A 27,967-nucleotide genomic window follows, 5' to 3' on the forward strand; every position below is an offset into this window, starting at 1 on the left:
AACATGATGTAATGCAGCTACAACAGCCGCACACGCGATTCATGACATTTTTTTGCACATTATCCTCCCTGGCCTAGATCTTGCTCTTAGAAGAAGAAAGCACCTCATACGTTGCCAACTCCAATTCGTCGTACAGCTTGGCCACGATGGGGTCGCCGTTGGGGCGAATGTTGACGACCAGCACCGCTGCAATCCCCGTTTTGGGGTCAATCCACTGTCACAGGGCATCAGTAAGTTTGTCTCTCGTTTAAGATTTGCGGGCGATTTTGGTTACTCACCCAACGGCAGTTGTGCATTCCGCTCCAGGCCATGCTGCCCGCTCGTCGCTTGCCGGGGACGTCCACCATGTTAAGGAGGCCGCCGAGGCCGTGGTTGAGCGGGAGCGGCTCGCCGGTGAACTCTGGCGCAAACGTGTTGTGCACCGACGGGTGAAAGGCAATCGCCTTGAGGTAGCCGGCCTTGGCGTCGTCGAGCTGCGGCCGGAGCATCTCCCGGAACGTCTCGCCCCCGAGGACCCTGCCGGCGAGCAGGCCGCGCAGGAACGTGGCGTAGTCGCGGGCGGTGGTGAAGAGCCCGCCACCGCCGCTGTCGACCTCGTGGTCCGTCGGCATCACCCACGTCGAGGCGTCGCTGAGCTCGCCCGTCTTGGGGTTGCGCAGGGCGGCGCGGACGGTGCGGCGCGCCGTCTGCGGCAGCTGCGCGCGGCGGAAGCCCGAGTCGCTCATGCCCAGCGGGCGGAAGATGTGCTCGCCCATGTAGTCGTTGAGCGTGCGGCCCGTGAGGGCCTCGAGCACCAGCCCTGCCCAGTCCGTGTTGACGCCGTAGCCCCAGGACTCGCCGGGCGGGAAGCGCAGCGGCGTCGAGACCTCCTCGCGCGACCAGCGCATGCGCCAGACCTGGCGCTTTTGTTGGCGAGACCACTTGAGGAGCGTGGGATCGGCAAACTCGTAGCTGAAGCCAGCTGTGTGTGTGAGGAGTTGTCTATTGACTATGTCAGTGGATTGCTGCACTTGACATGAAATATCATAGTTGCATATATGTGTGCCTACCGGAGTGTGATGGGGCTTTTGTTTTCTTCCATGACGGGCTTGTTGTCGTCACCAAAGTCGACTAGGATCTGCACCTCGGCGAGATACGGCACGATAGGGCGCAAATCTTGATCGAGTGTGAGCTTGCCATCTTCTACCAGCTGAAGGAGGGCAGTAGATGTTAGTAGCTTGGTGAGAGAGGCGACCCAACTGAACGATGTGTCTGTGAAGGGAGCCGATGACGTCTCGGCGCTGATGCGGCCGGATGAGCCAGAGTAGACGACACCTTGCGACAAATGTCAGCGCTTAATTTTCTCCTGCAATGAAGCAGACATGTGTAGTAAGAGATTCTCACCGTTTCGGTCCGTGATAACAAAGGAAGCACCGTAAACCTTGTCTTTGGTGTCGTTGCCCTCGGCAGCGTACTTGTAGAGGATGCGGTCGATCTTATCCATAGTCGCGATATTTAGCTGATGATTTGCTGATGAAATAAGAATCTTACTCGAGCCGCTACTCCAGGATATGCGAAAGAAGGGATTGGATTGACGTGTGTTGAATGCTGGGGAACGGGCTGGCGTCGAGATAGTGCCTCGGCTACTCCACCACTCCACACAGCCTGGGACCGGAAACCGGGGTTCATAAACGACGCCCGTTGACAGCGAAATGTACGGAATGAAAATGAGGCTTGTATTGTTGAAAATAACACAAAAGCCTCGAGCTAGTGTCAATTCGCGACGCAGATCATAGATGTCATTTCATTTCGTAAACGTATACAGAGCACGGCTGAACTATTTGCCAAAATGCTTCCGCTCTAGGTACCGCGCCGGGGGATAGGCCACTGCTGTCACGACAAAAGTAAACTCATTTGCAACATCGCCGCCGCTGTCTCCTATTAACCTGGCCAGCGGCCCGACGAACCAGGTCTGGCTCATGCCCATGCACCAAGCCACGACACCAAGCCCAAAGGCCACGGATGCGCCGATTCCGTGAGGCAAGCGGCTTGGGGTATTCCAGCCGTCCAGGTCGTAGCTGGCAAAGTCGCCTTTACGAAAGATGTAATGCTCTTCTAAGATGATGACGATGTACGAGGTGCACCAGTAGCCCAGAAGAGAGAGAAAGGACTGGAGGTACTGGTTCAGCTGCTCTCGCCCGCCGAGAGCGAGGGCAAGGATGCCGGCCAGCGACAAGAGCATCCACAAAAAACGCGGCACGAGCGAAAAGGGTCGAGAGATTTGCTGAAACGACAATGCCGCGCTGTAAATTCCAATGACATTGGTGTTGATTCCCGACAGCACAAGAAGCGTGAGGAGGAACTTGGCAAAGCCGCGAGGATACAGAGACTCCTGGATCACATAGCCCAGGCCCTTTTGGTATGCCGTCTCCCAGTCGGGTCGTACATTGAGCGCCGAGGAGACAACGCACCCCGCAACCATGCCGATGGAGGTGGGAATGGCAATACCGAGCGTCGTCAGGAGAAACACCTTGACGCGGCTGACATCGGCGTGATAGTGAACATAGTAGTCACTAGCGACGGTGGCCCAGGATGCGCTGGAGCCGTACACGACGGCAATGAGACTGAGCACACCGCCAGCCAGGTTGGCCCCGGTCGCCGTCGCCGGCGTCGTGTTATCCGCGTACCGGCCCGTCTCGCCAAACATGATCATGAAGATGACGAAGAAGATGACCCAGGCGTAGCGCTCATACACCAGAATCGCATTCAGGCCGACGACGGAGATGAGCCAGGCGACGACGGCCAGGATGACGATGCCGACCGCGAGCGACACGCGGCCGTCGGACACGGCCGTCAGCGCCAACCCGCCCGTGATACACGACACGGCCGCCCAGCCGAGCTGCTGGATGGCGTTGAGGACGGCGACGACCTTGTTCGGCCACCAGCCAAACGAGAAGCGTGAGACGCTCATCTGGCGCAGGCCGGTGGCCGCGCCAAACGTGGCCGCCGCGCCGACGACGGCGCCGCCGAGCAGCGACACCAGGATGGTGATGAGCAGCGTCTGCCGCAGGTCCAGGCCAAACTCGCGCCCGAGGAAGCCCGTCGCGAAGCACGACGTGTTCATGGTGCCGCTCGCCCAGAGCAGCGCCATCGACAGCTGCTCGTGCCAGGGCACGTGCTGGCGGTCCTCGGCGCGCTTGCGCTCAATGGCGTCGGACTCGATGCCGAGCTTGCGGTCCATGTGCGTCTCGAAGAGCCGGAGGCGGGCGAGCAGGCCGCGTGGTCGGCTGGTGGGTGTGGCCGGCGCCGCATCCGTGTTTTCATCCGAGAGCTTCGGGTCCTTTTCGCCGGCGCCGCTGCCGCGGCCATTTTCTAGGTCCGCCATGGTCTTGGGTGCCAGGTATGAAGGGCAGTGAGTGCGCGAAAACCAGGCAGAGAGGCGGTATCGCGACGCGAAAATGTGCGCTGCAAAAGGGAGTCAGCCTTTGGGGACGCCATGCGACATTGCTGGTTCTTGCACCGACTGCGGACCGGCGATGTGGGCCCGGCCACTGCTTTTTGTTCCGTTGATCAAGGTGTTTCTCGGCTAATAATGCCGATTTCACTTCAAGGTAATTCTTCGGCGACCATCGCACTCAGTCCCAGGTCGGAGGAAGGGTTTCTGCACCTTCATGCCTGGAGTCTGGGACATCTGCCTCCTGCTCAACTGCTCTCCGTCATGACGCTTCTTCCTTTGACGGATCTAATCGTTAGCCTAGCAAGGCTCAACTGAATTACCCTGAATCATTTCCGTGGCAATATTAACTAGCGGCCACGACAGGACGCCCGCCCACGCACCATCATGGCCAAAAGCGGGCCGGCGTCAGCGCCCATCCCGTAGTTGGAGTTTGACTTGTTCACCACCGAATGAGGAGAGATGAAAATCATCTTCCCCAGAAATTGAGGCTGAGAAGGGTCCATCACTGGGCGATGAGTAGGGTCCAACTTTGTTCCAGAAACGGTCAGACGCGCCGCCAACAGCAAGATATTTGTGGCTCAGCAGCCTGCACAGCCTTGCCCACAGCCAATCATTAGTCTGCCTTGATCAGGTACATCGCTAAACACCGAACGCCACCTACGACAGCCGATAACTACCTGGGCGTGAGTAAGCTCAACAGCTTCACGTCATCGTCGCTCTATAAGTACCGTGAGCTTCCACCAACAAGGAAAGATTCTAGAAAAACACATGCCAAGCAAATACAACACACCTTATCATCCTTTAAATCACACAATATGGGTCTTCTATCTTCATTAAAATCCAAGGCGGGAATGTCCAAGTCAGAGAGTGACTGGAACTCGGAGTCCTCGGCCGACGAAAAGGGCGGCTCCCACAAGACCACGGCAGCCTCCAGCAACTTCCTTGCGACCAGCAACCTTGACGTCCACGCCATTGGCTATGACACAAACCAATCCCTCACGGGCAATACCCTGGAAAATATATCCGTCCGCCGTGTGGAATCGGGCCAGACCGAATACGTATCCATGCGCCAGAAAAAGAACTCCAACTCCTGCGCGCTGGTCCGCACGTCGGATGAAGACCGCGCTCTCATTTCCACCATCTACCGCATGGGCCCCGGCCGCCATCCCAAGATGCACATCCTGCCCGACAATGCCCGGGTGACGGTCGACGCGGCCCTGCAGAACAAGAGCATTCCGGGCGAGGAGGTCGAGGTCAAGAGCCGCTCATTCACCTCGCGCGCACAAGTCTTTAACACGACGCTCGGAGAGTTTGAGTGGCGCTACGGCAGCCGCGAGGAGAGAAAGGCGTGCAACGCCGACTCGCTGCTGATCATGGAGCGCGCCGACGGGACGCGGGTCGCTCAGCTCGTCCGCAACGCGGAGCTCCGCACGCCTGGCACCGTCAAGTACTCGGGCGGCAACGGTGGCCGCCTGATGATTGACCTGCACGAGTGGGAGAATGACGACAAGGGCGGCACTTCTGGCGTAGAGGCGTTTGCTGTCGCGAGCTGCATACTGATGCTGAAGAGAGAGGCGGACCGCTTCATCAACAATAATGTCGCCGCCGTGGTATAAGCGTGGTGGATTTCCAAGACCAACAATTGTTGCCTTGTAATCGATGTAGTATAGCAAAATGCCTTTTCAGCGTCTAAGGGGTTTTGCATATATTGTAATTTAGTATAGAATTGAACATTGTACTTGACAATCTCAGTTTTGACCTTGATATGTGTTTTTGACGTGGCGGAGGGCTGGGTGGACCTCATCGCCGGTGCCACGGACTTGTACTTCTTACACGGTCGGCTTTTGCGTATAATGAGTTACAATTTGTTTCCGCATCGGGCTCGTCATCTTATCTATCAAGTTTTCTTATTGAGTTGTAGTTTAAATAGTAAGCTCATTTGCAAAGCAGGAAAGTGGCTGCGTGTACAGATACCAGAGCGTTTCGGCGACGCGCACATGCCGCTCCTCACCAGCCCGCACCGCGCTTTCCACCTCCGAGCCTTTGCTGAATTTGAGGTGCGCAACATGTATATACTTTTTGCCGTACTCCCGCCCGAGACTGCGGCTCAGCGCGACGAGCGCATTCTCCACCACCTTGTCGCTCCGCGAAGCCCCAGCGACGCCAACATACACCAGCGTCGCGGGGAACTCTGCCGAGCCGCCTCCGTATGTCAACAGCGGCATCGCAGCCTGTGAGAAGGCGTATGCGCTCGCAATCTGCGACGACGTGGCCGCATTGAAATCCGCCACTTTCTGCTCCAGGAAGGGGACCTGGGGCTCCTCGCGGACCTGGAAGATGGCGGCGGCGGCCTGCTTGCCGAATTGCGCGCTCGCAGAGGCGACGGACGCTTTGATGGACTCGACAGAGGCCAAGTCGGTCTCGAAAAGGACTGCTTCCCCGTCGACGCCACGGGCGGCGCTGATGGCGGCACTGAGGTTGTGATTTGGCGGGCAGAGGAAGGCGATGGGGTGATGGGGCGCAAATCGGAGTGCGACTTGTCGGTTCACTTCGTCTGCGCCTGTGACGGTTGTCTCTGTTTAGTAACGAGATGTCTCCCATTTGTAAGGAAATAACCCTACCTGCGGCGAACACTAGTACAAAAGGCGGCGCCATTGTGGGGGGGAAATCGCCAATTCGAGGTTATACTGTGTCGAAATTGTAGTCTGGATGCTTGCAACTAATTGCAATCGATGTGTTAGTTGCAACGTTGACTGAAAACGGGAGCTGGAAGTGTGATAGTACTTGTTGGAAGCGTATATTTTGTCTGGCTTTTTCTTAAGCAAGTTGGCCCTCTGGTTTCTCACAGACTTCCTTCCCCGCACTGTTATGAGATTATTGTCTTTGCTATCTGTACCTTTTGGCGGGGGATTGATGAGAATATCACGCCTAACCGCTCTGCCTCGGATCCACGGACTGTAGGCGACCCCTAGTTGGATTTGCAATTTATGGCGCGAGTGGTAGAGGTAATGATTGTATCACAAGTCGCTCTTCCTAATTTGAGCTCCGAGGTCGAAGAGACGTCTTGTCTGAATATTTATAATCTGCCGCGGGACGATGAGGATAACATGCCTACGTACACTGCCTCGGGATCCATGTGCCGAGAGGCGGGCAGCGGACGGCGTGTGCGGGGCTGATTCGTGCCGAGCCCATCGGTCGGGGGCGGAGGCATCGCCGGCGTTCACACTTTAAAGCCCAGCCGAGGATGCGCACCAGTCCAAAACCCATATACGCAGCGCGCAGCATACCTTGACTTGCACATCAACACTTTATAATCAAAATCTCAAAAACATGGCCTCGAAACCATATGCCATCATTGCAGGAGTTGGTAAGTCGCAAGTCCTCCCAGAAGGGACACTCTTTTCTCTTGGTAATTACTCATCTCGCAAAAACAAAAAGGTGCCGGAACTGGCGCCGCAGTTGCTAGGCGCTTCGCGAAGCAGTATCCTGTAGCGCTGCTTGCTCGGTCAGCAGACTACGCCAAGGGCCTGGCCGCGGAGATTGAGGCCGAAGGCGGCACGGCTGTGAGCTACAAGGTTGACGTCGCCAACGAAGAGGATCTGGAGCGCGCGTTTGGCGAGATCAAGAAGCGCTTCGGGACCGTTTGCGCCGCCGCCATCTTCAACGCCAGTAGCCGTCCGTTTCCGAAGCCGTTTCTGTGGCAATCGCAGAGCGATGTGGATTGGGCCCTGAGTATTACGCTGTAAGCAGCATCTTGTACCCTTCGCAATAATGCCCGACTGCTGACAAGTACTTGCACAGAACCGGGGCATTCCTCTTTGCCCAGGCATCGATTCCTCTCCTCGTCAATGCAACTGGGGGCGACTTTGTGCCCACATTGATATATACGGGCGCGACGGCTGGCGTCAAGGCCAACGCCTGGATGCAGCCCTTTACTGTGTCCAAGCACTCCCTGCGTGCCCTGGTGTTGGCCCTGGCGGAGGAGTTTGCGCCGCAAGGTGTGCACGTCGCGCACGCTATCATCGACGGCGTGATTCGTATGCCGCTCACGTGGATAATGAAGCCGCTCTCATCGTGGCACGCAAAATTAGATTCCAACGTGGTGAGTCCTCTCATGTACTGTTGTTGCTTTTATGTAAGCGCTGACACCAGAAGGTAGATTGCGGATAGTTACTGGCATTTGCACGAGCAGCCCTTGGCCCTCATGACAACGGAGGTCGCCTTGCGACCATTCTGTGAGACCTGGTAGATCATCGGGCGCTGTAAGTTAGTCACGGGCGAGCATGTGGGCTTTGCAAACTTGTCCATCAATTATCACTGAGTTTGTGAGTGTCAAATTATTAGTACACAATTATAGACGAATTCGGGCATCCACATCAACATGTTCTCAAATTTTATATCGAATGAGCTATGTAATTAACAAGCCATAATCATCTTTGCAAGTCTAATTGAAAGCTTTCCCGGCTCTCCAGATAAGTTTCAGGCAAGCTACGTGTGCCGTCCACCACAGGACCGGTCTCAGCGATGCCCCAAGCAGCGTGGTGCTTAGAAGGTAGTTGGCCACAAAGGCGACTCGGGTGAGAGTATACGTCAAGCCGACGTAATTCATGTCTGCCGCGGGCAGGCCTGCAATCTTGGCGAGTATCAGGGCTGCGGCGAAGACGGGAAAATGCTCCATCGAGTTGGCGTGCGCGGACTCGTTGCGCCTCAGCATGTCGAGCTGGCTCTGAGCAAGTCTGCCTTCGAGAACAGCACGCGGGCCAGACTTTTCAAGGTCAGTGCGCGGGGAGACGTGATTGTCGATGCGCCACAGCCATTTGAGGCCACGGGTAGAGGATAGCGTATGCGAGATGAGGATGTTGGCAATGAGGTACTCGGCGATCATGAACTTGGGCTCGTCGCCCGTGGCGGACAGGCCAAAGAGGGTCGAGAGAGAGGACATTGTGAGGTGCTGCGGAGATGTAGACTAGGGTTTCGATAAAGTCGAAATGAAATGGAATGTTTGGGGGCAGTTCGGAATTCTGTCAACACATATATACAAGACGAGGCCGTGGCAGAAGAACGGCGACTGCCGGTCGGCTGATCGCCGTGGCCACGATGCCGAGGCCGAGCGGCGATGAAGCACTAACCGAGACGGGGATCGTAATCCCCCGACCTCTCCAGCCGCGGGTCGTGGAAGCACATGCCGTTATTTGCATATCACATACTCTAAAGTAACATAAAAAGATGCCAAGTCCCCTCTCTTACCCCTGACAACCAATCATTGTCGAATAATGCATGCGCAGACGCTGCCCCACCCAGGATCTGGCATGAATAGGTGGCCGTGATGCATAGTTAGATGCTTATTATCGACACTGCAGACCGAAACCGGTCATAGCCTAGAATACGTCCCTTTTGCAAACTTATCGTTATGTCGAGCTCAAATATACCCCGGAATTGAAAGGTCGTGGCCTGGTCCAGCGTTTATAGCCACGAGCCAACCAGCCCCGACTCGCCTGAACCAGAATGGGTTGTTGCTTTCATGAAAGGGTTGAACTTTGAATGGCAATCTGTTATTGAAACAAACTTCCTACTGTATCGCGCCAGGCCTGCTAAATCAGGGCGAATGCGTGGTGCAGACTCATAGGGCAAGACTGTGTCTCCACTGAGCTGCCCCCCCCCCCCCTGCAGTCATGTAGCATACATATTCGTAAAAACACATCGATAGGGTAACTGATTCCGGGTCTGAAGCGTCATTTTCATTTACCCAGATGTCCCATTTGCAGCTGGAACTTCAGTACACAGTATGCGAAATCCCGTGGATTCGACAATGCATCGGCCACCGCTGAACAGCCTCTGCTTAGACGTGGCACAGAAAGAGCCAATCCCGTTGAGCGTTATTGCGGTTTAGCGCCTACATGAATTTAGCAGCGTGCCTGGTTACATACTTCCGTCATTTCACACTATGGGGACGTACCTCTGACACTGGTATCAGATCGCAAAGTATTCGAAGTAGGAAGTACAACCACCTTGGCCCGCAACCACAGCCAATTCAACTGAACGTTATCCAATGCAACTTCGACTCTTGTCTACAGCAGCTTGCAGCCTGCTGTACTCAGTAAGTGAGCAGCTTCTCTGCCAGCCAGCACCAAGTGGATACCAACGGCTGGCTTCCGAGCCGAGACCCTTGGGTGGCCCCGGTCTGGGAAGCGAGGCCAGTCAACGAGGAGTCAGACCATTAAAAAACGATGATACTGACAATATTGTGACGTGCCTATCGGCTAGCAGTAAAATTTGCCCCAGCGATCCGCAAAACAAGATTGGCCGAAAGAGACCAGGTTCTGGTCCTGCCTAGCCTTCTTTTTTGTCGTCGTCTCTGGCACAGCCACGCTCTTCAGTGAGCGATTTTTATACCCTCTCGACGGTTCATTCCCTTTTGCGGACTGTCTCCGCCAGTTTTCCTGTGTGCTTATGGGGCAAAACAAAGAAAAGCGGTTGGCAGGGGCATACTCGACGGTGCCGCGTAGCCGGTGGTGCTTTACAACAGACCATGGCTCGATGGGCTAGACAAGTCGGTGAAAATTATGGCACGAGGAAAATTTGCAGCGCAGCCAGACTCGTCAGATGCAGCGGTTTCCACAGTTTAGAGAGGGAAATTGTTACCCTGGTCCATTGATCCTACTGGTACATATAATATATAGCACTCTCTGATGGTAGCGGCGGCCCTGTTTATATCTTTTCACTTACACCAACTTTGCGGTCATTCTTGCAATCACGTCCATCTTCCAACGCCTTCACTCAATACTACTCACAAAACGTTGTTACTGATAGCAGCCAGAAGCTGCTATACTAAAACGCTGGCGAACTTCAATCTCTCGCTTCGTCGTGCACACATCGGCACAGCAATCTTCCCACCCCCGGAAGAACTCTGGCCCCCATAAGAGTCAGGTATACATGCAGGCCTCCGCGAGACAAAACAAATAGAGTCGAGTTCTAAGACGTTCTTCTGCAGCTCCATTTCGATGAACAAAACCACCTTCTTTGCCCCAGCCTGCTCCGGCATCCGAGTCGCGTTGTGCCCAGCCTAAGAAGCCCACGACCGAGTCAAAGACAGTAGAGCCACGCTGCGAAGAAAAAAAGGAGAAGAAAACAGAAGAAAGGAAAAGAAAAGGTGCCAAGACGCATTTCAGTCAACATGGGTAGATTCTACGACTGGCTTGCGGCCCCTGGCAAGAAGGGCCCGATTGCAGATGCCGCTCCAACCCAAATTGTTGCTCGCCTTCCTAGCGGCGATTCGGGCAACGACAAGTTAGCCGTCGCCGAGATCACCGAAGTCTACTCCAAGGACAGCAGCTCGGTGCACAACGTTACCGGCTATGTGGATAAGCAAAAGGACGGGCGTCTCGATCGTTGGCTGGACTGGGTGGTGTGGGCATCCGGCTCCGAGCCCGTGTTCCTGTTTATCGTGGCCGGTCTCTTGACTTGGGCCCTGGTGGGCATCAAGTATGGCGAGGCAGACTCATGGGCAGTCATGATTTCGGACATCCAGGCCATCCTGAGCTACCTCTTTGACTCTCTGCTCGTGCGTCAGCAGCTCAACGGCTACGACAAGATGATTCGGCTAACAGCGACATTGCGATCGCGCAGCGCCAGCCACCAGCGCATGCTCCGTACCGTCCAAGCCCGGGGCGATGGCCTAGCGCGGGACAATGTCGAGGCCACGATCGAGCTCGAGCAGAGGTTCCAGCAAACGCTGGTCGAGGCGGGCCTGCCGCAAGAGAGCTGGCTGGGACGGGTGTCGACTCGGGCGTCGGACATTATGGGCCACTTTGTCACCCTTTGCCTGTACTGGGTGGGCATCTTTGTCTGGCTCGGCTTCGGTCACTACTGCGGCTGGAGCGACCGCTGGCAGCTGTACATCAACTCGGCGACGTCGGCGCTCATGGTTCTCATCTTTGCATTCCTGGCCAACATTCGCGAGCGCCACGCCCTCTTCACCAACCGGTGGCTGAACCTGCTGTTCGAGGCCGACTCGGCCGTGGAGCTGCGGCTGCGGCAGCTCACGGGCGATGACACGCCCAACAAAGTCATCGAGGTGCCTGCCCCGAAGATGAGCCACCTGCAGCGCGCCATCTTTTACTATGCCGACTTTGTGGGTACGTTGACGGGCGTGGGCATCCTGATTGCTGTCATTATCGTGTGGGTGGCCATCGGACCGGCCATGGGCTTCAACTCCAATTGGTGGCTGCTCATCGGCACCTACGCGGGCCTCATCGGCCTCAACGATGGCTTTGTGCTGCGCAATCTCCAGCACGAGCTGGCCCGCTACGAGGACGATGCCTTTGAGGAGGCGAGCTTCTCCGACATGGCGGTAATGGGCGAGATTGCGGTTGCCGACCCGGCGTCAAAGGTGGCCGGGGTGAGCCTATCGCTGAGCTCGCGTCTGTCGGAGCGTATGGGTGCCTTTTTCTCGCACGAGCTTGTCGTCATGGCGGATGTTGTCCTCATCATTGGCTTGATCATTGGCGCGAGTGCCATGCGCTGGACCGTCACCGGCCAGTTGCTGTGCAACGTCCCCCCCAGCGTGATTGAGACCTTCATCATGCTGATTTTGATTACCGGACACAACCTGGGCGAGGTTCGCCGGAGGGAAAGCATCGAGAACATGTATCGTCGCAGGCTCAAGGTGCTCACGTATGTCGACATGGTTGCAGAGAAGACCGGCGACAAGGTATAGAGATGAAAAAGGACACCATGCTAGTTTGCCATGCTGCACCCTTTTTCTTCATCTCTTCCGGCTCCTCTCGATTTTCTTGCTTTGCGGTTCCAACAACCACTGTTATCCAAAAAGGTCCACTTCAACACGTACCTATTAGTATTAGACTCAGATTGATGAAAAGTTTTTGTTATTTATAAAATTGAAACATTTGATTTACCTTCCGGTTCAGCCTCTAGATCGCCCCCATGAAACAGCTCCAGCTTGCTTGCTTGCTCGCTCGGCCATGGACACATGGCGACGCGACGTCAAACCCGAAGACACTTTTTGGGAACCCTACACTCGCGCGTCAATGCATTTTTAGCAGAGTTGGGAAACGCCGCTGCTGTGATGTAAAAGCCACGCATTGCTGGCCAGGTGGACAAAGCAGGTTAGTGTGGTCTCCTATAAATGGCAATCTTGCTTTAGCTTCAAGCCCACTGTAAACACGCCGTACTGATAACTAGTTAGACGTTCTGCATCATGTGATAAGCCACACAATCTTTCATTCAGGCTTGTCTCAACGGAGTTTATTGATGGCTGCTCCACGTCCCCGCGACCAACCGGTCTCATTATCAGCATCATTTGCGACCGATGGCCATCCCCACGTCCTGGATGTTCACCCGCAGCATCAGAATGTCTACGCATATGTCGGAATGGAGATATGTCATCTGAGAGTATGATCGAGTCGTCATCGCAATCGCCTTCGTCCCCTTCACGCAGTGTCTTCGGCCCACCACCAAGACCCCGACCCTGCGATCGTTGCCATGCGGTCAAAGAACGCTGCCGTTGGCCTGACGAGCAAATTGGCATGAAATCATGTGAAAGGTGCTCACGCTTGGGACGAGTGTGCGAGTCCAATCGCCCCGTCGCCAGGATTGGCAGAAAGAGAGCGTCCCCCGCGGGCAACCGGATGTCACTGAGGCGCACTGATGTGGGCACCACATCACCTGCTATCATATCGAAAAGAGAAGCCAGCGCAACACCATCCCGCGACATATCACCGTATACTTCTGTTCCCAGCCAGTCCTCAGCCCTCCAGATTTCGCTGTTGCATCAGCAGCATGATCTCAATCGTATTATCCCACCGAGGATGACGCTTTTCCCCGAATTGAACCAGTTGGAATTGCACTTCCTGGATGCCATGCTGCACAAGGGAATCAGTGTCGACAAATACTTAATCGGTCCCAGCTTCCGCGACCGTCACCTCCAGTCATTTGTCGACCATCTCAACGCTGAGATGCCGCATGTCAAGGACGCCTTCATTGCATGTGCTTCTCACCTTACCGATAATGAGAGCCTCCAACAAGTTGCGCAAGGACAAAGCATTGGGTACCGAAGAGCGGCCGCTGCAATCGCGTCACTTCGCGTCTCAAGCATCCACTCCGATACCGACTTGTCCATGATGCTGATAATGGGCGTGGCTATTTCCACATTTACACTGCATCATTCAAGCTGTCTGCCGGTATGCAAATATATTCTGGGCTTGGTCAATTGCATGTACGAAAAAGATCAGTTACTACTTGAGCGATTGAGTGGTGATGGCGCCGCATTCTTCCTGTGCCTTCTTGGGACAGAAATTGAGGAGTGTGTCATCAGCTGCCAGCTGCCAACTATTAGAATCAACCCGGGCACATTTGACCAGCTGGTAGACCGATTCACCGGAGTCTCTGCGCCTATCTTCACGCATTTTTACGATATATGTCAAGTGGCTCAACAGTTTCGATCCATGCGACGCGAAGAGTACCTATGCATAGATGCAGCTCTTGAGGAGAGACGTTGTAGTCTCCGGGCAATTTTGGAGGAGTGTAGGCCGACAGTGTCGGAAATTCACTTGGCCGAAAACTTCACACCACATGAGGTCACGACGATGATAGCACAACACAAAGTCCTGCGTCTTTCAGCACTGATAATTTTGCATCGACTGCGCTATCCGTACGGGACTGAAGACAGAGTGCCGCTCGCAATGGCCAACGGTATCTTGGGGGAGCTTGATACAATCATGGAGCTCACAGGCCGTGCGGTTCCATTTGCTGATCTTCCTCATTTGGTCGCATGTTTTGAGCTAAAAGGCCATGCTGAAAGACGCGACGCATTAGAAAAGTCACAGCGCCTCATCAACTTTTCACAGTACTGCCGCACGGAGCAACAAGCATCTCTCGTTGCGTTTTGGACTGCCAGAGATCATGAGGGCAGAAGAGACATGTACTGGACTGATACATTTTCTTGTATTACATGAATTATGTTGCAAATATGGAAAATAATAATACTAATGTCAACTGTCACGATGTGTTGGCTGTCTGTGAGCCATCTTTCTGTACCGCGCCGCCGTTGCAATTCTGGCTTTCTTTCCCCATATAATCAGTGCCACGGGCAGCAACATCAGGACACAGCAAATTACGGAAATCATGATATGGAGATTTCGTAGCCCCACGGCGTTGATCCAGGGGGTAAGAGCGAAGAGAACAAGCACCGAAATGGCGTTTCGTGTGAAAACAACACCAACCAAGGCGTTTCCGATAACCTGACACAGTGTTAGCATTTGCGACATATTCTTAGGATTGTTTTGGGATGCCCTAGTTCAGTCGTGACACTTACATCATGGTAGCAATCCATGGCATACGATAGCCCAATGTCACCAGCGACGACAAGACCGAAGCCAAAAACGCCGAAACCGACAGCCAACAACGGCCAAGGTGCTTCCTAAACAAAAACAAGAATCAGTTCAACGTCCTCTATGAAATACCGGCGAACAATGAGTATGATAAACTTACATAGTACAGTCCCAATCCGAACATGAGAATGCCGGCCGGTGTCACAAAGGCCATGGGTATCGACATCCAAAGACGCATCTCGGGCTCGTAGATACCTCCATTTCGCCTCGCGAGCCATATTATTGACTTATCGTTCAAGTACCCGCCAACCCCGATGCCGAAAATCGTACCGATGAACGGAGCGACATTCATTAACCCAACACCTGCGGCAGAGAAGTTGTATGGTGGCCCGAATAGATACGTCGCCTGCACCGACGTCGTGACAGCGAACCATGCCAGTAGGCTGCCATAGGTTAAAGCAATAAAGGTAATCGCGGGGAACCTAAACAGCAACACCAGAGGATAGTAAAAGTCCTTGGCCATTGAACCGTCGGTTTTTGTGACCAAGGCAAGACGCTGGCGACGAGTCTTGAGGGGAATGGTTGGATCGATACGAACGCTGACGGAACTAGCCCCTTTTGTTGTAGAGTCTACCGTTTCCATACCAGTCTCGACTTTATAAAGTTCATCGCCCGAATTACGAACCTTTCCGGGCTCGTGACTTTCAGCGACTGCGATGGAGCGAGGACCTGATTGACCTTGGAGGATGCTGATATACTTGGACTCATCAAAAAAGAGAATAATCAACACCAAGTTGACGGCAAACAAGATGACGCACCACCACCAGACCCAACGCCAGCCTTGACTGTTCACGATATACCCGGACGCCACAGGGCCCAGGTATGCGCCTGTGAAAGTGGCAAACAGATACCAGCCATTCATGGCTCCGTGGTGATGCACGAAGAATAAATCTGCAATGGTAACTTGCACAATGGTCTCACTGATGGCACCACTGATGCCAGAGAGAAGATTGCTGCCAATCATGTCGCCGCGCGTGCGCGTCGCGGCCAGCCACACACAAGATACCAACTGCAGCAGAGTGCTGAAGATGTACATGGGGCGGCGGCCATATTTGTGCACAAATGGGACAAGAAATATACAGCCCACGGCGAGACCGGCATAGTTGATGGCGGCCGATGCGTTGAGAAAGTCGACGGAGAAGCCAAGCTCGTCTTGGTACTGGTCCCACGAAGTGAAGCCGACGTCGAGCTGGACAAAGGTCATGAAGACGTAGAAGCAGACGAGCGTAAAGTTGACGGTTTTGCGCCAAGGTGTCCAGTTCAGTGGATCGTTTGGATCCGATGACGGGGTTGGGTGCAGAATGACATTCTCGGATGCGGATTGTACTTGTAGATAGATTAGCTATCAGTTGAACGCTGCAATACGGGGGAATTGTCGCGATGTAGCACCGACATAATATTAGCTACTTACAGTCTTCTAAAGTCAATGTTCCGGGCGCCCAAAATGACGGGTCGTCGTGATTCTCGGTTGGCCGAGTCATAATGGACGATGACGCGGCTGGCGACTTTTTCTGTTGACTGTCGCACTTTCAGGGAGAGTGGATGGATAACACTATGGAAGAAGAAGAAAAGAAGTGAGAGCGGGAGTTGAGCAGAAGTGGCTTAGGAGGACACCCGCACGATTGTCGAGTGCTACCCTCTTGACGGCGACGAGAGATCGTATATAAGTGAGAAATCACGTCGGCACGTCGCATCGCAATCGCACACTGTCCTCCACCCATTCATTCAGCCGATAATAGATGCCACAACCACTCGTGCGGAGAACCTTGACGATTACGCCTGTTGCATGCTTCTCCAGCCCTGGCTGATTAGCTGACTCGTGGCCGGCGCCTCCACTTGGGGGGCATTTCCCCCGCAAACTTGGCTGCCTTATCGGTCACAGAAACGTGAACCCTGGCAGGCGCTAACATGACAGCCAATCGCAGCGCTGGAAAGGTGCCGGCTGGGTGGCGCCGTGCGAAGGACCAGCGCAACCACTTACAGCGGGCGGATGTAGCCGGTTTAGTGGGAAGCTGGGGAGTACCTGGTGATTTTGGAGGTTTCGTCCATTTCTTGGTGATCGTATGAGGCGAAATTCAGCCAATGATGGTCCGTAGATATCGCCGGTAAAGCACCCGCTTTATGTATCGAGAGGGGGCAGTCGACCACTTTCAATGGAGAGGCTAACCAGCGGCAACTAATACGCCGCAGCTCAACGGATCCACGCATTCTTTGGACTTCCGGGTTCCACGGCGACCGAGGTGCCATCGCGATTCCTTCCATCCGAGCTTATCAACCTATATAAGGTGTCAGACATGAGCCGCAACTCAAAGGACCAAAAGACCAGCCAACACATCAGCACCCTTGTTCGCCACTGATACTTATTTAGCGTCAGCCACAATTCCGGCTCTTGCTACCGCACTACGCTTAACACCAGCCATCTTGACTCCGGTCGTCCGTCAACCATGGCAGCCCCAATCTCTGCCAACCTCATGGAGGAGCTGTATGCTCAGGCACTTGCCGATCCCCAGCTTCCCCGTGCCAATCCCACAACGGCGTTCTGGCAGCTCCCTCCGCACCCGTCAATGTCCGAGACGCAGTCTGCTCAACTGCCCAAGACAACCGATTACGCCATCATCGGCTCCGGCGTCACAGGATGCAGCATGGCCAAGACGCTTCTTGACAGCACGCCTTCTGCTGCATCCACAGTGACTGTCTTTGAGGCGCGAAAGCTGACCAGCGGAGCCACTGGTCGAAATGGAGGCCTTCTCACAAATTTTGTCCCTGGTCACTTCAAGCATCTCGTTGATGAATTCGGTCAGGAACAGGCTGTAAAGATTGCACGATTTGCAAACAGAACACTTGAGAGGATGCACTCGCTGGCGAACTCGTCTGACGAGTTCAGAGAGGCGAGTGTCGTGCGAAGAACCTTGGATGTCATTGCCTTTGATGACGATCAGTCATTCAACGATGAGAAGGAGGGATTCAAGCTGTATGAGCAGTACGTCACAGAGGAGGCCGGAAAGACTCAAATATTGACTGCTGAAGAGCTCGCGGAAGTGAGTTTACGAATAGTTTCGCTCGTTCTATTTTGCATATCTGCTAACAAGCGCCGCCTCAGAAGTACAACTTCAAAGCAAAATCGGGGGCCATTCTCTTTCCAAATGGCGCTTTTTGGCCGTACCGATTGATAACCAGAATTTGGGCCCAGCTCAAAGAGCAATATACATCCCGGCTCTCCATTGAGACCAACACCCCAGTGACAGAGATTACGTATGACCCAAGCAACACCACACATCCGTACGTCTTGACGACGGCTCGCGGTGCCGTTCGTGCAGCCAAAATTCTTCATGCTACAAACGGTTATTCCGGCCACCTCTTGCCTGGCCTTCGCGGAAAGATCTATCCGCTTCGCGGTACCATGTCGACACAAAAGCCACCCTCAGCATTCGGAAATCACGGACGTGAAATCACTTGGAGCAGGGTTGGCGGCGGCGACTTCGACCCCGAAACCAAAGTGATTGAGCTCGGTCTGTACTACTCCAACCAGAACCCAAACTCTGGTGATGTGTTTATTGGCGGTGAGAAGGCCAAGATCAATGAGATTTTCGTCAGCGACGACTCAGTCGTGGGTGCGCCGTGTGAGGAAAACCTCGCGACCAAGTTGCCCAAGTGCTACACCAAGGGCTGGGAGGATACCAGCGAGCATGAAGTGCGAAAGATTTGGTCCGGCATCATGGGCTTCACCGGCGACCGGCTGCCACTAATAGGAAAACTGCCAATCAGTGCGACAAATCGCGGAGGGGACGGTGGCGAGTGGATTGCAGCTGGCTTCAATGGCTACGGCATGCCTCTCTGCTGGTCGAGCGGAGAAGCCGTTGCCAAGATGATTCTGGGACAAGGCGTCGGCGACTTTCTGCCGGAGTCGTTTGTTCTTACTGAAGAGCGCTTGCAGAAGGAATCAATGTCGTTTGCGACGGCGATCAACGGTCTTCTTACCGGCTACGTTTAGTGTAGAAGTAATGGACAGCAGATTGTCTTGCTTTGATACGCTGCAACTACGTTAAAATTCTCCTGCCTTTGCGTAGCTTAAAAACAACTCAATTGTTATATCTAATTCATATGATCAGCCCTAGATGCTTTTGTGTGCTTTCTGGAAATGGATCCGCAATCTTGAGGGCAGCGTTGTGCACCGGTCTGCAATTGGGAAGCTCGGTGCATTGCTCAGGATTTACCCAGTATTGCTCATTACATGATTGAGGCATCTTGGAAAACCGGTGACAAAGGATTTCTGCTCGGCGACATATGAGTTTGGGGATCGGCAGACTGCGCCTCGCGCCAAGTCGACAGAGATGCCCCAGGCTTTAACCCTCGAGAACTGTACCTATAATAAGTCTTGTTTATTTGACCTGACAATTTGCATGCGGCAGCAAGGTTAAAACAAAAAAACAATTGGCGATGTTTATCTTCTCCTCTTTTATTATCGTGTTTCTCTATCTCAGCAATTTACCTCAGTGGCAGCACCACGACTTGTCGTACATCTGACTGGAATTTGTCGTGGCCGGACTAGCCTCGGAGTTGCGCATCATCCCGTCACCGAGTGCGGCATCAGGCATCAACTTTCAACAGTCTTTTTCTACCAATTTCTTACTTATTTTCTCTTCTCCTTCGTCTTGCATTTCAAGATCCTCTTCTTTCAAGAGCAATTTTTTCACAACATGCTTGCTAGAGGCGCAACTAAAATGCGGCCGTGTGCCAAAGCCCTGTGTATGGGCTCATCACATCGCGCCTGCTTTCATCGCCTCAAACCGAACACTCCCTCTGCCGAAGTTGCCAAGGCCCTTCGCTCAGATGGCTGTGTAGTTTTGCAGTCGTTTATCTCTCCCAAGCAAACTGCGCAGCTCAACGCCGAACTCGACCTCGCTCTCGCCGCCACGTCGCCTGGCAACGCGGCCGTCGAGGCCTCCGGCGCCATCCCCCTCGACAGTGAGGCGCGCGATGCCTTGTATGGCGCCAACACAAAACGCCTCGGCGATCTACTCACCCAGAGTGCGACGTGGCGGGATGAACTGGTCAATCATGACGCGCTGCACGCCATTTGCAGTCAAGTTCTCACGCCGCAGACGGGCGACTACTGGCTGTCCGCCGCGCAGATGATTGAGCTCGGGCCGGGCAGCAAAGCGCAGCCGCTGCACTCTGACGGCGGCGGGTGGTGGCCATTTTGGAGCATGCCGCGAGACAAGTACGCAGAGTACTACCTCAATTTCCTAATCGCCACGACGGACACGACCTGCGAAAATGGCGCCACGGGGGTGGTCCGCGGCAGCCAGGATGCGGAGTATCTCTCCGTCACGGACCTTGCGAATATTTGGCAGTATCCCGAGGAAGAAGTTGAGCAGATCGAGCTGAAAGCTGGTGACTGCTTGCTTCTAGGTGGTCGCATTGTTCATCGCGGTGGTGAGAACAAGACGCAGGCGGACAAGAGGCGGATTCTAAGCTGCATGGTGATAAGTTCGTCCTTGACGCCGGAGGAGGCGCATGCTATGACAGTGGATCGCAAGTTTATTGAGAACCAGCCGGAGAGAGTTAAGAAGTTTCTAGGGTTTCGAAACATGAGGCCCATCGTGGGTCCAGGTGTCTGGTTGCACCCAAAAGGCGAGTTGTCCTCAATACTTGGTTTTTGAGCCTGTTCTGGATGTTCGAGGCTCACATGGAAGAAATGGTTTCCACATGTACACGGTTTTGTTTGGGCATGATTAGCTGTTTTGATTGTGGTGTACGATACCCTAACGAGGGAAGCACGGAAGCACCGTGAGCAAAGGAAAGATTACAAACTAATTTTCATTTGGCGAAACTCCAATCGCTGAGGAGTCAAACATTATTGTAAGGGAAAAATTCCGGTCCAAGAAGATCTACACCAGGCTAGCTAGGCAGAAGGAAGTTCGCCGACGCCCGCCTTCTTTGGGCCGACAGAAGGAACCAGTAGTTCGGAACTTTAATGTAAATACACTCTCAGAGGCGGTACGGGTTTTTCGGGGCCTACAATTTAGTGCTTGGCCTCCTTACAAGTACATTTTGGGCGGGATGGTAACACCGAGCTAGATGATCATGAAGACGACACAAAAAAAACTGGCCATCGTAAAAGACACAGAAATAGAACTTGAGTGTGCTTTTAAGAGAAACTCACTCCCAGAGATTTGGATAGACATGAAGTAAATAAGTTTTACGTGTTTGTCGGGTACTTACATGATTTCTCCCGCTGCCACACAGCGGGGCTAAGTCGTTGGTCTTATCGATAAGCAAGCCTCCAGAAATTTTTATGGCAGAGCCGCCAGCCAATTCATTTTTCCTGCTTCAGACGACGATAGAACGCCGCAATCATGGAGCAGCTACACAAGCCGCACCGCAAATCCAAGGAGAAGAAGCAGCAGAGCACTGCGGAGCGCAATCCCAAGGCGTTTGCCTTTGCGCGTCCCGGAAAGCTTCAACGACAGGCTGCTCGGTCTTCAGATGTACGTCGCGGAACCGGCTTGCGCTCGTGGCGGATGACATGCTGACCTTGGCTTCTGAATTAGATCAAAGAAAAACGATTCCACGTTCCTCTGGTTGACCGACTACCTGATGAAGCGCCTCCTCGTCTTGTGGCCCTCGTCGGCCCTCCCGGTGTAGGAAAGACGACCCTGCTCAAGTCTCTGATCCGCCGATACGCCAAAGAAACCATCACCGACCCTCAAGGCCCGATCACAGTCATCACTTCGAAAAAGCAGCGCCTGACATTTGTTGAGTGTCCCAATGAGCTCGAGGCCATGGTCGATATTGCCAAGGTAGCGGACATTGTCTTGCTGCTAATCGACGGCAACTACGGCTTCGAAATGGAGACAATGGAATTTCTCAATGTTCTCGCCGCCACTGGTATGCCAGGCAATGTCTTTGGTGTTCTGACACATTTGGATCTCTTCAAGAAGCCACAGGCTCTCAAGGAAGCGAAGAAGAGACTCAAGAAGCGACTTTGGACGGAACTCTACCAAGGAGCCCACCTCTTCTACCTGTCTGGTGTCATGAACGGTCGCTATCCCGATCGCGAAATCCACAATCTGTCTCGTTTCCTGTCCGTCATGAAGAACCCGCGCCCCCTGGTATGGCGCAACGCCCACCCATATACTATAATCGACAGCTTTCGAGACATCACCCATCCTACCAAGATTGAAGCCGATCCGAAATGCGACCGATCGATTGTTCTGTCTGGATACCTCCGAGGGACAAATTTTGCGGCTCAGGATCAGCGAGTGCATATACCAGGTCTTGGAGACTTTACTGTCGCCAACATGGAAGTGCAGCCAGATCCCTGCCCTACACCAGCCATGGAGCAAGCTTTGGCCAAGATCACAGGCAAGACAGGCCGGAGACGACTAGACGAAAAGGAAAAGAGGCTTCACGCTCCCATGTCGGACCGCAGTGGCTTGAAGATTGACGGCGACGCCATTTGGATTACCAAAGAAAAAGGCTTCACCTTTGATAGGGATGCTGAGGATGATGGAGATCGCGGCGAAGGTGAGGAAATGATTATCGGCCTTCAAGGTGAGCGGAGACTGCTCGGCCAAACCGAAGAGGGCCTACAGCTCTTCCAAGGCGGAGAGACCATCAAGGACGTCCCTCAAGAGGAGGAAAACACAGGGCGCAAAACTCAGCGTAAAGCGAGAATGGCGGAGCGTGAAGGCGACGACGACGAGGATATGGACAACGATGAGGGCTTTGTAAGCGGCAGCGATTATGAGGGTTCCGAAGCCGAGTTTGATGAGGGCAAGCTAGGAAGCGTGTTCCGCAAGGACGCAGACAAAGAAAATGGCGAGGACGAAGTCGCGTTCGCCGACAGTGACTCTGACTTGGGCTCTATGTCGGAGCTTGATGAGGAAGAAGAGGAAGATTACGACTCAGACGAAGAGGCTGCTGCCCTGCGATGGAAAGAAGATTTGACTGGCAAGGCGTTCAAAATGCACGGGCGCAAGCGGTCCTACCACACTGGCGATCTTGCGCGATTCATGTACGATACATCTATGACACCTGAGGAGGCTCTGAAACGATGGAAGGGCGAGGACGACGAAAAGGAAGAGGACATCGAGGATGAAGACGATGACAACTTCTTCAAGAAGACGTCACGAGAAGAAGAAGATCTCGTAGAAGACCGCTACATCCCCGAGTACGACTACCAAGACTTGGCGACCAAGTGGGCGGAAGAAGAGCAGATGGAGGCTCTGCGCCGCAAATTCACCGCAGCCGACATGAGCCGCCGTGACGGCGGCGACGACGAGGACGGCGAAAGCTGGAACGGCGCCTCGGACGCCGAGGCGGACAGCGACGGCGACGGCGAGTTTGAAGATCTTGAAGCCGCAGAAGGCGAGGGCAAGACCAAGGCCGTCGATCAGCCGTCAGCAGAGGACATCGAGGCGGAGCGCGAGAAGAATGCGCGTCGCAAGGAGGAGCTCCGCCAGCGCTTCGAGGAGGAGGACCGTGACGGCTTCCTCAACGACAAGGCCAACGCGCGGCGCGAGGGCGGCGATGTGCAGGAGTTTGGCGAGGACGACTGGTACGACGCGCAAAAGGCCATGATCCAGAAGCAGCTCGACATCAACAAGGAGGAGTACGGAGAGCTCGACGACCGGCAGCGGTCGGCGGTCGAGGGCTACCGCGCGGGCAAGTACGCCAAGCTGGTGCTCGAAAACGTGCCGGCCGAGTTCGTGTCGCGGTTCGACGCGCGGCTGCCCATCATCGTGGGCGGGCTCACGGCGACCGAGGATCGCTGGGGCTTCGTGCAGGTGCGCATCAAGCGGCACCGCTGGCACAAGAAGATTCTCAAGACCAACGACCCGCTCATCTTCTCGCTCGGGTGGCGGCGCTTCCAGTCGATGCCCATCTACTCCATCTCGGACTCGCGCACTCGCAACCGCATGCTCAAGTACACGCCCGAGCACATGCACTGCTTCGGCACCATCTACGCGCCGCTGATTGCGCCCAACAGCGGCTTCGTCTGCTTCAACTCCATGTCGGGCGGCACGCCGGGCTTCCGCATCGCCGCCACCGGCACCGTGCTGTCGGTCGACGAGTCGACCGAAATTGTCAAGAAGCTCAAGCTCACGGGCACGCCGTACAAGATCTTCAAGAACACGGCCTTCATCAAGGACATGTTCAACACGTCGCTCGAGATTGCCAAGTTTGAGGGCGCCGCCATCAAGACCGTCTCGGGCGTCCGCGGCCAGATCAAGCGCGCCCTGTCCAAGCCCGAGGGCCACTTCCGCGCCACGTTTGAAGACAAGATCCTCGTCAGCGACATTGTCTTTCTGCGCGCCTGGTACCCCATCAAGCCGCACCGCTTCTGCAACCCCGTCACCAACCTCATCGGGTGGCAGCCCATGCGCCTGACTGGCGAGGTCCGCCGCGACCAGGGCCTGACGGCGCCGCAGCAGAAGAACAGCCAGTACCGCAAGATTGAGCGCGAGGACCGCCACTTCAACGCCCTCAAGGTGCCACGCGCCCTCGCCGGCGACCTGCCCTTCAAGTCGCAGATTGTCCAGACCAAGCCGCAGAGGAAGCCGACGTACATGCAGAAGCGCGCCGTCGTGGCCGGCGCAGGCAGCGGGGAGGAGGAGAAAAAGGCCAGGGCGCTCATGCAGCAGCTGCTCACGGTGCGCAACGACGCGGCCGCCAAGCGGCGCGCGAAAAAGGACGAGACGCGCACCGTCTTCAAGAAGAGGATGGCGGACAATGCCGCCAAGAAGGAGGCGCGGGAGAAGCGCGAGTCCAAGGAGTTTTGGCGCAAGAATGGCCGCAAGAGAGCCGCGGGCGACGAGGGCGGCGGCGGTGCCGGAGGCAAGCGCAGCAGAAAGTAGACGTCGGGAGAAGAGGGTGGTGCGATGGAGTTTTGCCTGTAGTTTCTTGTGTGCATCTTGTCTCGTCGCTGTTTTGCTGTTGGTTTCGCATTGGGTTACAAAAAAATGTTCTTTATTTGTTGGAGAGTATATAGTTGCACATTATAACACGCATTATGCGGAGCAATGGGAGAAATCTTTTACACGACATCATCAATTCCAAGTCCATGGAGACAATGACATGGTTAAGTGGCATTAAACACAGTCACAGGTGCAAGACAAATAATCAACTGAAAGTAATTGGTAGGTAAAAGCTACTGAGCAGGGCCCGTTGCCAAGATACACAAACAAACACAAACACACATGTACACGCGCTGTGCAGTCTTAGACACCAATCGACTTTGAAGGCTCAAGTTCCATCAAAGCAATGCAGCTTGAGCCCGCAGGATATGAAGGAAACATGCTCGTTACCACCGCCATTAACATAAAAATCGCCATGTTGCACCGCATTTCCCCAGCTGTCTTCTTGTTCGTTCTTCTTTTCCTACACGAGTATAACAATTCCATGGAAAACACTCTGAATGATGCTTTCCAGCAAGACGCCATGCTTTGAAGGCAGTCCCGGCTGGCCCCCAGCCGAGAAATGCGTGCATAAACCAGAAAGAGAGATGAAATTCGTCGCAAAACACTTCCACACCAAAGCCCAAATCGTCATAAACCCATGTTGTCGTAGGACGAAGTCTGACCGGGTGCACTTGTGGCATTTTTCTCCGTCAAGCGTAAGCCCAGCCCTGTTCGTAGATCATGTGCACGTGGACATCATTGTGAATGTAGCGTTTAGGCGGCAATCAGAGGCTCCTGCTCGGGAACAGCAGGGATCTCGGGGAGCTCGGTCGTCTCGGGGGCGGCCTCCTTGGCGACAGGGACGGGCTCCTCTGTAGGAGCGACAGGGAAATCGGGGCCCTTGGCCTTGGCGACGGGAATCTTTTCGGGGGCAGCCGACGCAGCGGTAGGCGCAGGGCGACCGCGGATCATGTCCTGGACCTTGCCAGTGTAGTCGCCAGCGTACTGCTTGCCAAGAGTAGTGAGCTGATCGGCCTGCTTCTGGGCGGCGTCGCGGACCTGAGCAGTCTGGGCGTTGATGACTTCGGAGGCGTTCTGGAGGTGCTCATCGATGAGCTCCTTGTTGGCAGCGTAGACGAGGGGAACAAAGAAAGCCAGGGTGGTGCCGAGGATGGCAAGGCCCCAGTAGGGAACAAGCTTGACGAGGAAGTAGGAGATGAAGGCAGCAAGGCCGGCCTAGGTCATTGTTAGTTGAGGTCGCACAGCGGGTTGGCGAGAGCATGTAAATCTTACAATAGCGGAGACACCAATATTTTCGGCAAAGAGAATGCGCTGGCCCTCGATAATGAAGAAGTTGGCGAGCTCGTGGACGTCGCCAATAATACCGTCAACGGTGTCGCGGTGGATGGTGTAGTAGCGGCGAGGACGGAGCTGGGAAGTAATGCCATTGTTAAGGACAAGCTTGCCAGCAACCTCGGCACTGATGGTAACAGCGAGAGTCATCCATGAGAGCTTGAAGGCCCAGCGGATAATGTCGAAGTAGCGGGCGGCGAGAATGAAAGTAACGATAGAGCCATAGGCGATGGCGGAGTTGCCTGCCAAAAAAAGCCGACAGCGGTTAGGCAGCTGCAAGCTTGAAAGTAGACATGATTTCGAGGGGAAAAGGCTTACGAGGGTTCTTCCAAGAGAGGAGCTCAGCGAAGAAGGAGTGGTAGTGTGTCACGGGCTGAGCGTCGAGGGACTTGCGGCCTATCAGGGGTGCGGCGCAAAGGCAAGCATGTTAGTCGTCGGAAGTCTGGGAAAATGTATACATGTGTCAAGAGCATAGAGCATACCGTTGGCAGCAGGCTTGGGAGCGACAGAGGCATCTGAAGGACAGGTGTTAGCTGTTTGGGCCACGCGGTCAAGTGTGCGTCACATGCAAAAACTGTCTCCTGTGTTAGCTGTAGGCCACAAGAGGGGAAGGGGGCAGCAGGAAGAAACTGGTAAACGCACCATACTGTTCTTCTCGAAAGGAGAGGCGCCGTTGACAGGCAGAGTCGCATCAGCGATATCAGTCATGTTTGCTGGATTCTGGATCGATTTCGAGGATAGACGAGCTAGGACCGAAGGTGTGTACGAGTGGTATGGTGGTGATGTCTGGCGCAAAGGGCGAGCAGGTTGTTTGTATTTTTTTTTTCCAGCTGCGTAAGGGGCAAGAGACCCTTAGCTTGTTAGCGAGAGAGCTGGAAGCTTCCCCGGGGGTGAGTGTAGGGGGGGGCGTGAAGGAGTCTAGCAGCAGGCAAAGGGAGGTGTTGTCCGTCCCAGGAACGGGACAGGGTGAAGCTTTGCGATGGAAAACCCACGTACCTGATGAATATACTTGGTTTTGATTGTGCCGTGGCAAGATGTGATAATGGAGGAGGCAGAATTCGTTTCTTGTGGGTGGGAAGAGGAGCGAGAGGAAAAAGGGCGGAGGGGAGCTTTCAAGGTCAGAAGCAAAATTGCCAGAAAACGAAACAGAAGGGGGGGGAGACCAGCATCTGATGGAGGGGGGAATGGAGGCGTTGTGGCGTGGCCGGTGCGCTGCAACAGTGCTGTAGCGTGCTGTAGCGTGCTGTAAACTTAGTGCAGATGGCCCGCCAAGGCAGCAGGTAACGCTAATTACAGCGGGTTGGGCGCTAAAGCTGCAGCAGATGAACTGCTCCAATTTCCAGGCTTTTACTGGGTTTTCATCGTTTTTACTGGTTTTACCTCACCCGTTGCCTGGCGTGCGCGCGCGCATCGATCAGCAGCAGCGCCCAACCGGGGGGCAGGGCAGCACAAGCCACGCACACGACAGCATGATTTTAGCAGCTGATGACGACACAATGAAGCCGACGAAACAAAAAAAGAGACTGAGGTAAACCTGTTACGACGGCCTCCCGCCGAACAGCTCTGTTGCATGATTTTGTTGCATCCGATTGCTTCTACCGCACCTGGTAGCCAGGTACCTGTGTACTTGAGCTGCGATACCAGGGTGGTAGGTAGGCGGTCTAATAACTTACTGCTACCGTTTCCTCTTGGGCTTCTTGTGTCTGCTGGGAATTTCAGGACAAGTCGTGCGTCAGAGCAGCATCCCCTTGCAGGACAAGGCTGGCCGAGTGGACGGTTCGCCGAGGTCAAACACTACCTAATCACGTATGCATGGGGGGTGCGGTGCCTTCGAATCACACAAGACCGGAGCAAGTACACAGTCC

At 54.5% G+C, this 27,967-nt stretch overlaps 13 protein-coding genes across 17 annotated transcripts; 7 read left to right on the forward strand and 6 right to left on the reverse strand.

The window, feature by feature from the left end:
* Positions 1-73: 73 nt before the first annotated feature.
* Positions 74-1,668, reverse strand: LMH87_006284 (uncharacterized protein; the record flags this gene model as incomplete). 2 transcript variants are annotated; one of them, XM_056204147.1, is made up of 5 exons in its annotated part: positions 74-214; positions 279-981; positions 1,050-1,314; positions 1,384-1,474; positions 1,531-1,668. In XM_056204147.1, the coding sequence occupies 5 exons, from the start codon at positions 1,666-1,668 to the stop codon at positions 74-76; spliced, it is 1,338 nt and encodes a 445-aa protein (XP_056059533.1). The 2 variants fall into 2 exon arrangements, with proteins under 2 accessions (XP_056059533.1, XP_056059532.1); XM_056204146.1 differs by lacking the exon at positions 1,531-1,668 and having other exon boundaries at positions 1,384-1,483.
* A 148-nt stretch (positions 1,669-1,816) lies between these two features.
* LMH87_006285 (uncharacterized protein) lies at positions 1,817-3,364 on the reverse strand (the record flags this gene model as incomplete). Its single annotated transcript, XM_056204148.1, has 1 exon — positions 1,817-3,364. The coding sequence occupies one exon, from the start codon at positions 3,362-3,364 to the stop codon at positions 1,817-1,819; it is 1,548 nt and encodes a 515-aa protein (XP_056059534.1).
* An 887-nt stretch (positions 3,365-4,251) lies between these two features.
* On the forward strand, positions 4,252-5,052 carry LMH87_006286 (uncharacterized protein; the record flags this gene model as incomplete). 3 transcript variants are annotated; one of them, XM_056204150.1, is made up of 2 exons in its annotated part: positions 4,252-4,883; positions 4,948-4,966. In XM_056204150.1, 2 exons carry the CDS (start codon positions 4,252-4,254, stop codon positions 4,964-4,966), a joined length of 651 nt encoding a protein of 216 aa, XP_056059536.1. The 3 variants fall into 3 exon arrangements, with proteins under 3 accessions (XP_056059536.1, XP_056059535.1, XP_056059537.1); XM_056204149.1 differs by lacking the exon at positions 4,948-4,966 and having other exon boundaries at positions 4,252-4,635; positions 4,698-4,730; XM_056204151.1 differs by having other exon boundaries at positions 4,252-5,052.
* A 306-nt stretch (positions 5,053-5,358) lies between these two features.
* LMH87_006287 (uncharacterized protein) lies at positions 5,359-6,091 on the reverse strand (the record flags this gene model as incomplete). The annotated part of the gene is made up of 2 exons (XM_056204152.1): positions 5,359-5,996; positions 6,058-6,091. The coding sequence occupies 2 exons, from the start codon at positions 6,089-6,091 to the stop codon at positions 5,359-5,361; spliced, it is 672 nt and encodes a 223-aa protein (XP_056059538.1).
* Positions 6,092-6,766: 675 nt separating this feature from the next.
* Positions 6,767-7,685, forward strand: LMH87_006288 (uncharacterized protein; the record flags this gene model as incomplete). The annotated part of the gene is made up of 4 exons (XM_056204153.1): positions 6,767-6,803; positions 6,875-7,178; positions 7,238-7,538; positions 7,596-7,685. The coding sequence occupies 4 exons, from the start codon at positions 6,767-6,769 to the stop codon at positions 7,683-7,685; spliced, it is 732 nt and encodes a 243-aa protein (XP_056059539.1).
* A 195-nt stretch (positions 7,686-7,880) lies between these two features.
* On the reverse strand, positions 7,881-8,378 carry LMH87_006289 (uncharacterized protein; the record flags this gene model as incomplete). The annotated part of the gene is made up of 1 exon (XM_056204154.1): positions 7,881-8,378. The coding sequence occupies one exon, from the start codon at positions 8,376-8,378 to the stop codon at positions 7,881-7,883; it is 498 nt and encodes a 165-aa protein (XP_056059540.1).
* Positions 8,379-10,039: 1,661 nt separating this feature from the next.
* Positions 10,040-10,532, forward strand: LMH87_006290 (uncharacterized protein; the record flags this gene model as incomplete). Its single annotated transcript, XM_056204155.1, has 3 exons — positions 10,040-10,099; positions 10,250-10,363; positions 10,428-10,532. 3 exons carry the CDS (start codon positions 10,040-10,042, stop codon positions 10,530-10,532), a joined length of 279 nt encoding a protein of 92 aa, XP_056059541.1.
* A 78-nt stretch (positions 10,533-10,610) lies between these two features.
* LMH87_006291 (uncharacterized protein) lies at positions 10,611-12,152 on the forward strand (the record flags this gene model as incomplete). Its single annotated transcript, XM_056204156.1, has 1 exon — positions 10,611-12,152. One exon carries the CDS (start codon positions 10,611-10,613, stop codon positions 12,150-12,152), a length of 1,542 nt encoding a protein of 513 aa, XP_056059542.1.
* A 2,293-nt stretch (positions 12,153-14,445) lies between these two features.
* Positions 14,446-16,325, reverse strand: LMH87_006292 (uncharacterized protein; the record flags this gene model as incomplete). Its single annotated transcript, XM_056204158.1, has 4 exons — positions 14,446-14,694; positions 14,769-14,873; positions 14,945-16,170; positions 16,256-16,325. The coding sequence occupies 4 exons, from the start codon at positions 16,323-16,325 to the stop codon at positions 14,446-14,448; spliced, it is 1,650 nt and encodes a 549-aa protein (XP_056059543.1).
* Positions 16,326-17,288: 963 nt separating this feature from the next.
* Positions 17,289-18,835, forward strand: LMH87_006293 (uncharacterized protein; the record flags this gene model as incomplete). Its single annotated transcript, XM_056204159.1, has 2 exons — positions 17,289-17,882; positions 17,945-18,835. The coding sequence occupies 2 exons, from the start codon at positions 17,289-17,291 to the stop codon at positions 18,833-18,835; spliced, it is 1,485 nt and encodes a 494-aa protein (XP_056059544.1).
* A 706-nt stretch (positions 18,836-19,541) lies between these two features.
* LMH87_006294 (uncharacterized protein) lies at positions 19,542-20,507 on the forward strand (the record flags this gene model as incomplete). Its single annotated transcript, XM_056204160.1, has 1 exon — positions 19,542-20,507. The coding sequence occupies one exon, from the start codon at positions 19,542-19,544 to the stop codon at positions 20,505-20,507; it is 966 nt and encodes a 321-aa protein (XP_056059545.1).
* A 696-nt stretch (positions 20,508-21,203) lies between these two features.
* On the forward strand, positions 21,204-24,707 carry LMH87_006295 (uncharacterized protein; the record flags this gene model as incomplete). The annotated part of the gene is made up of 2 exons (XM_056204161.1): positions 21,204-21,335; positions 21,399-24,707. 2 exons carry the CDS (start codon positions 21,204-21,206, stop codon positions 24,705-24,707), a joined length of 3,441 nt encoding a protein of 1,146 aa, XP_056059546.1.
* An 816-nt stretch (positions 24,708-25,523) lies between these two features.
* On the reverse strand, positions 25,524-27,513 carry LMH87_006296 (uncharacterized protein; the record flags this gene model as incomplete). 2 transcript variants are annotated; one of them, XM_056204163.1, is made up of 7 exons in its annotated part: positions 25,524-25,985; positions 26,043-26,344; positions 26,421-26,498; positions 26,585-26,617; positions 26,750-26,932; positions 27,099-27,211; positions 27,488-27,513. In XM_056204163.1, 7 exons carry the CDS (start codon positions 27,511-27,513, stop codon positions 25,524-25,526), a joined length of 1,197 nt encoding a protein of 398 aa, XP_056059548.1. The 2 variants fall into 2 exon arrangements, with proteins under 2 accessions (XP_056059548.1, XP_056059547.1); XM_056204162.1 differs by having other exon boundaries at positions 26,750-26,953.
* Positions 27,514-27,967: the final 454 nt, after the last annotated feature.

This window comes from Akanthomyces muscarius, chromosome 1, assembly GCF_028009165.1.
Source record: "Akanthomyces muscarius strain Ve6 chromosome 1, whole genome shotgun sequence".
Classification (NCBI taxonomy): Eukaryota; Fungi; Ascomycota; class Sordariomycetes; order Hypocreales; family Cordycipitaceae; genus Akanthomyces; species Akanthomyces muscarius.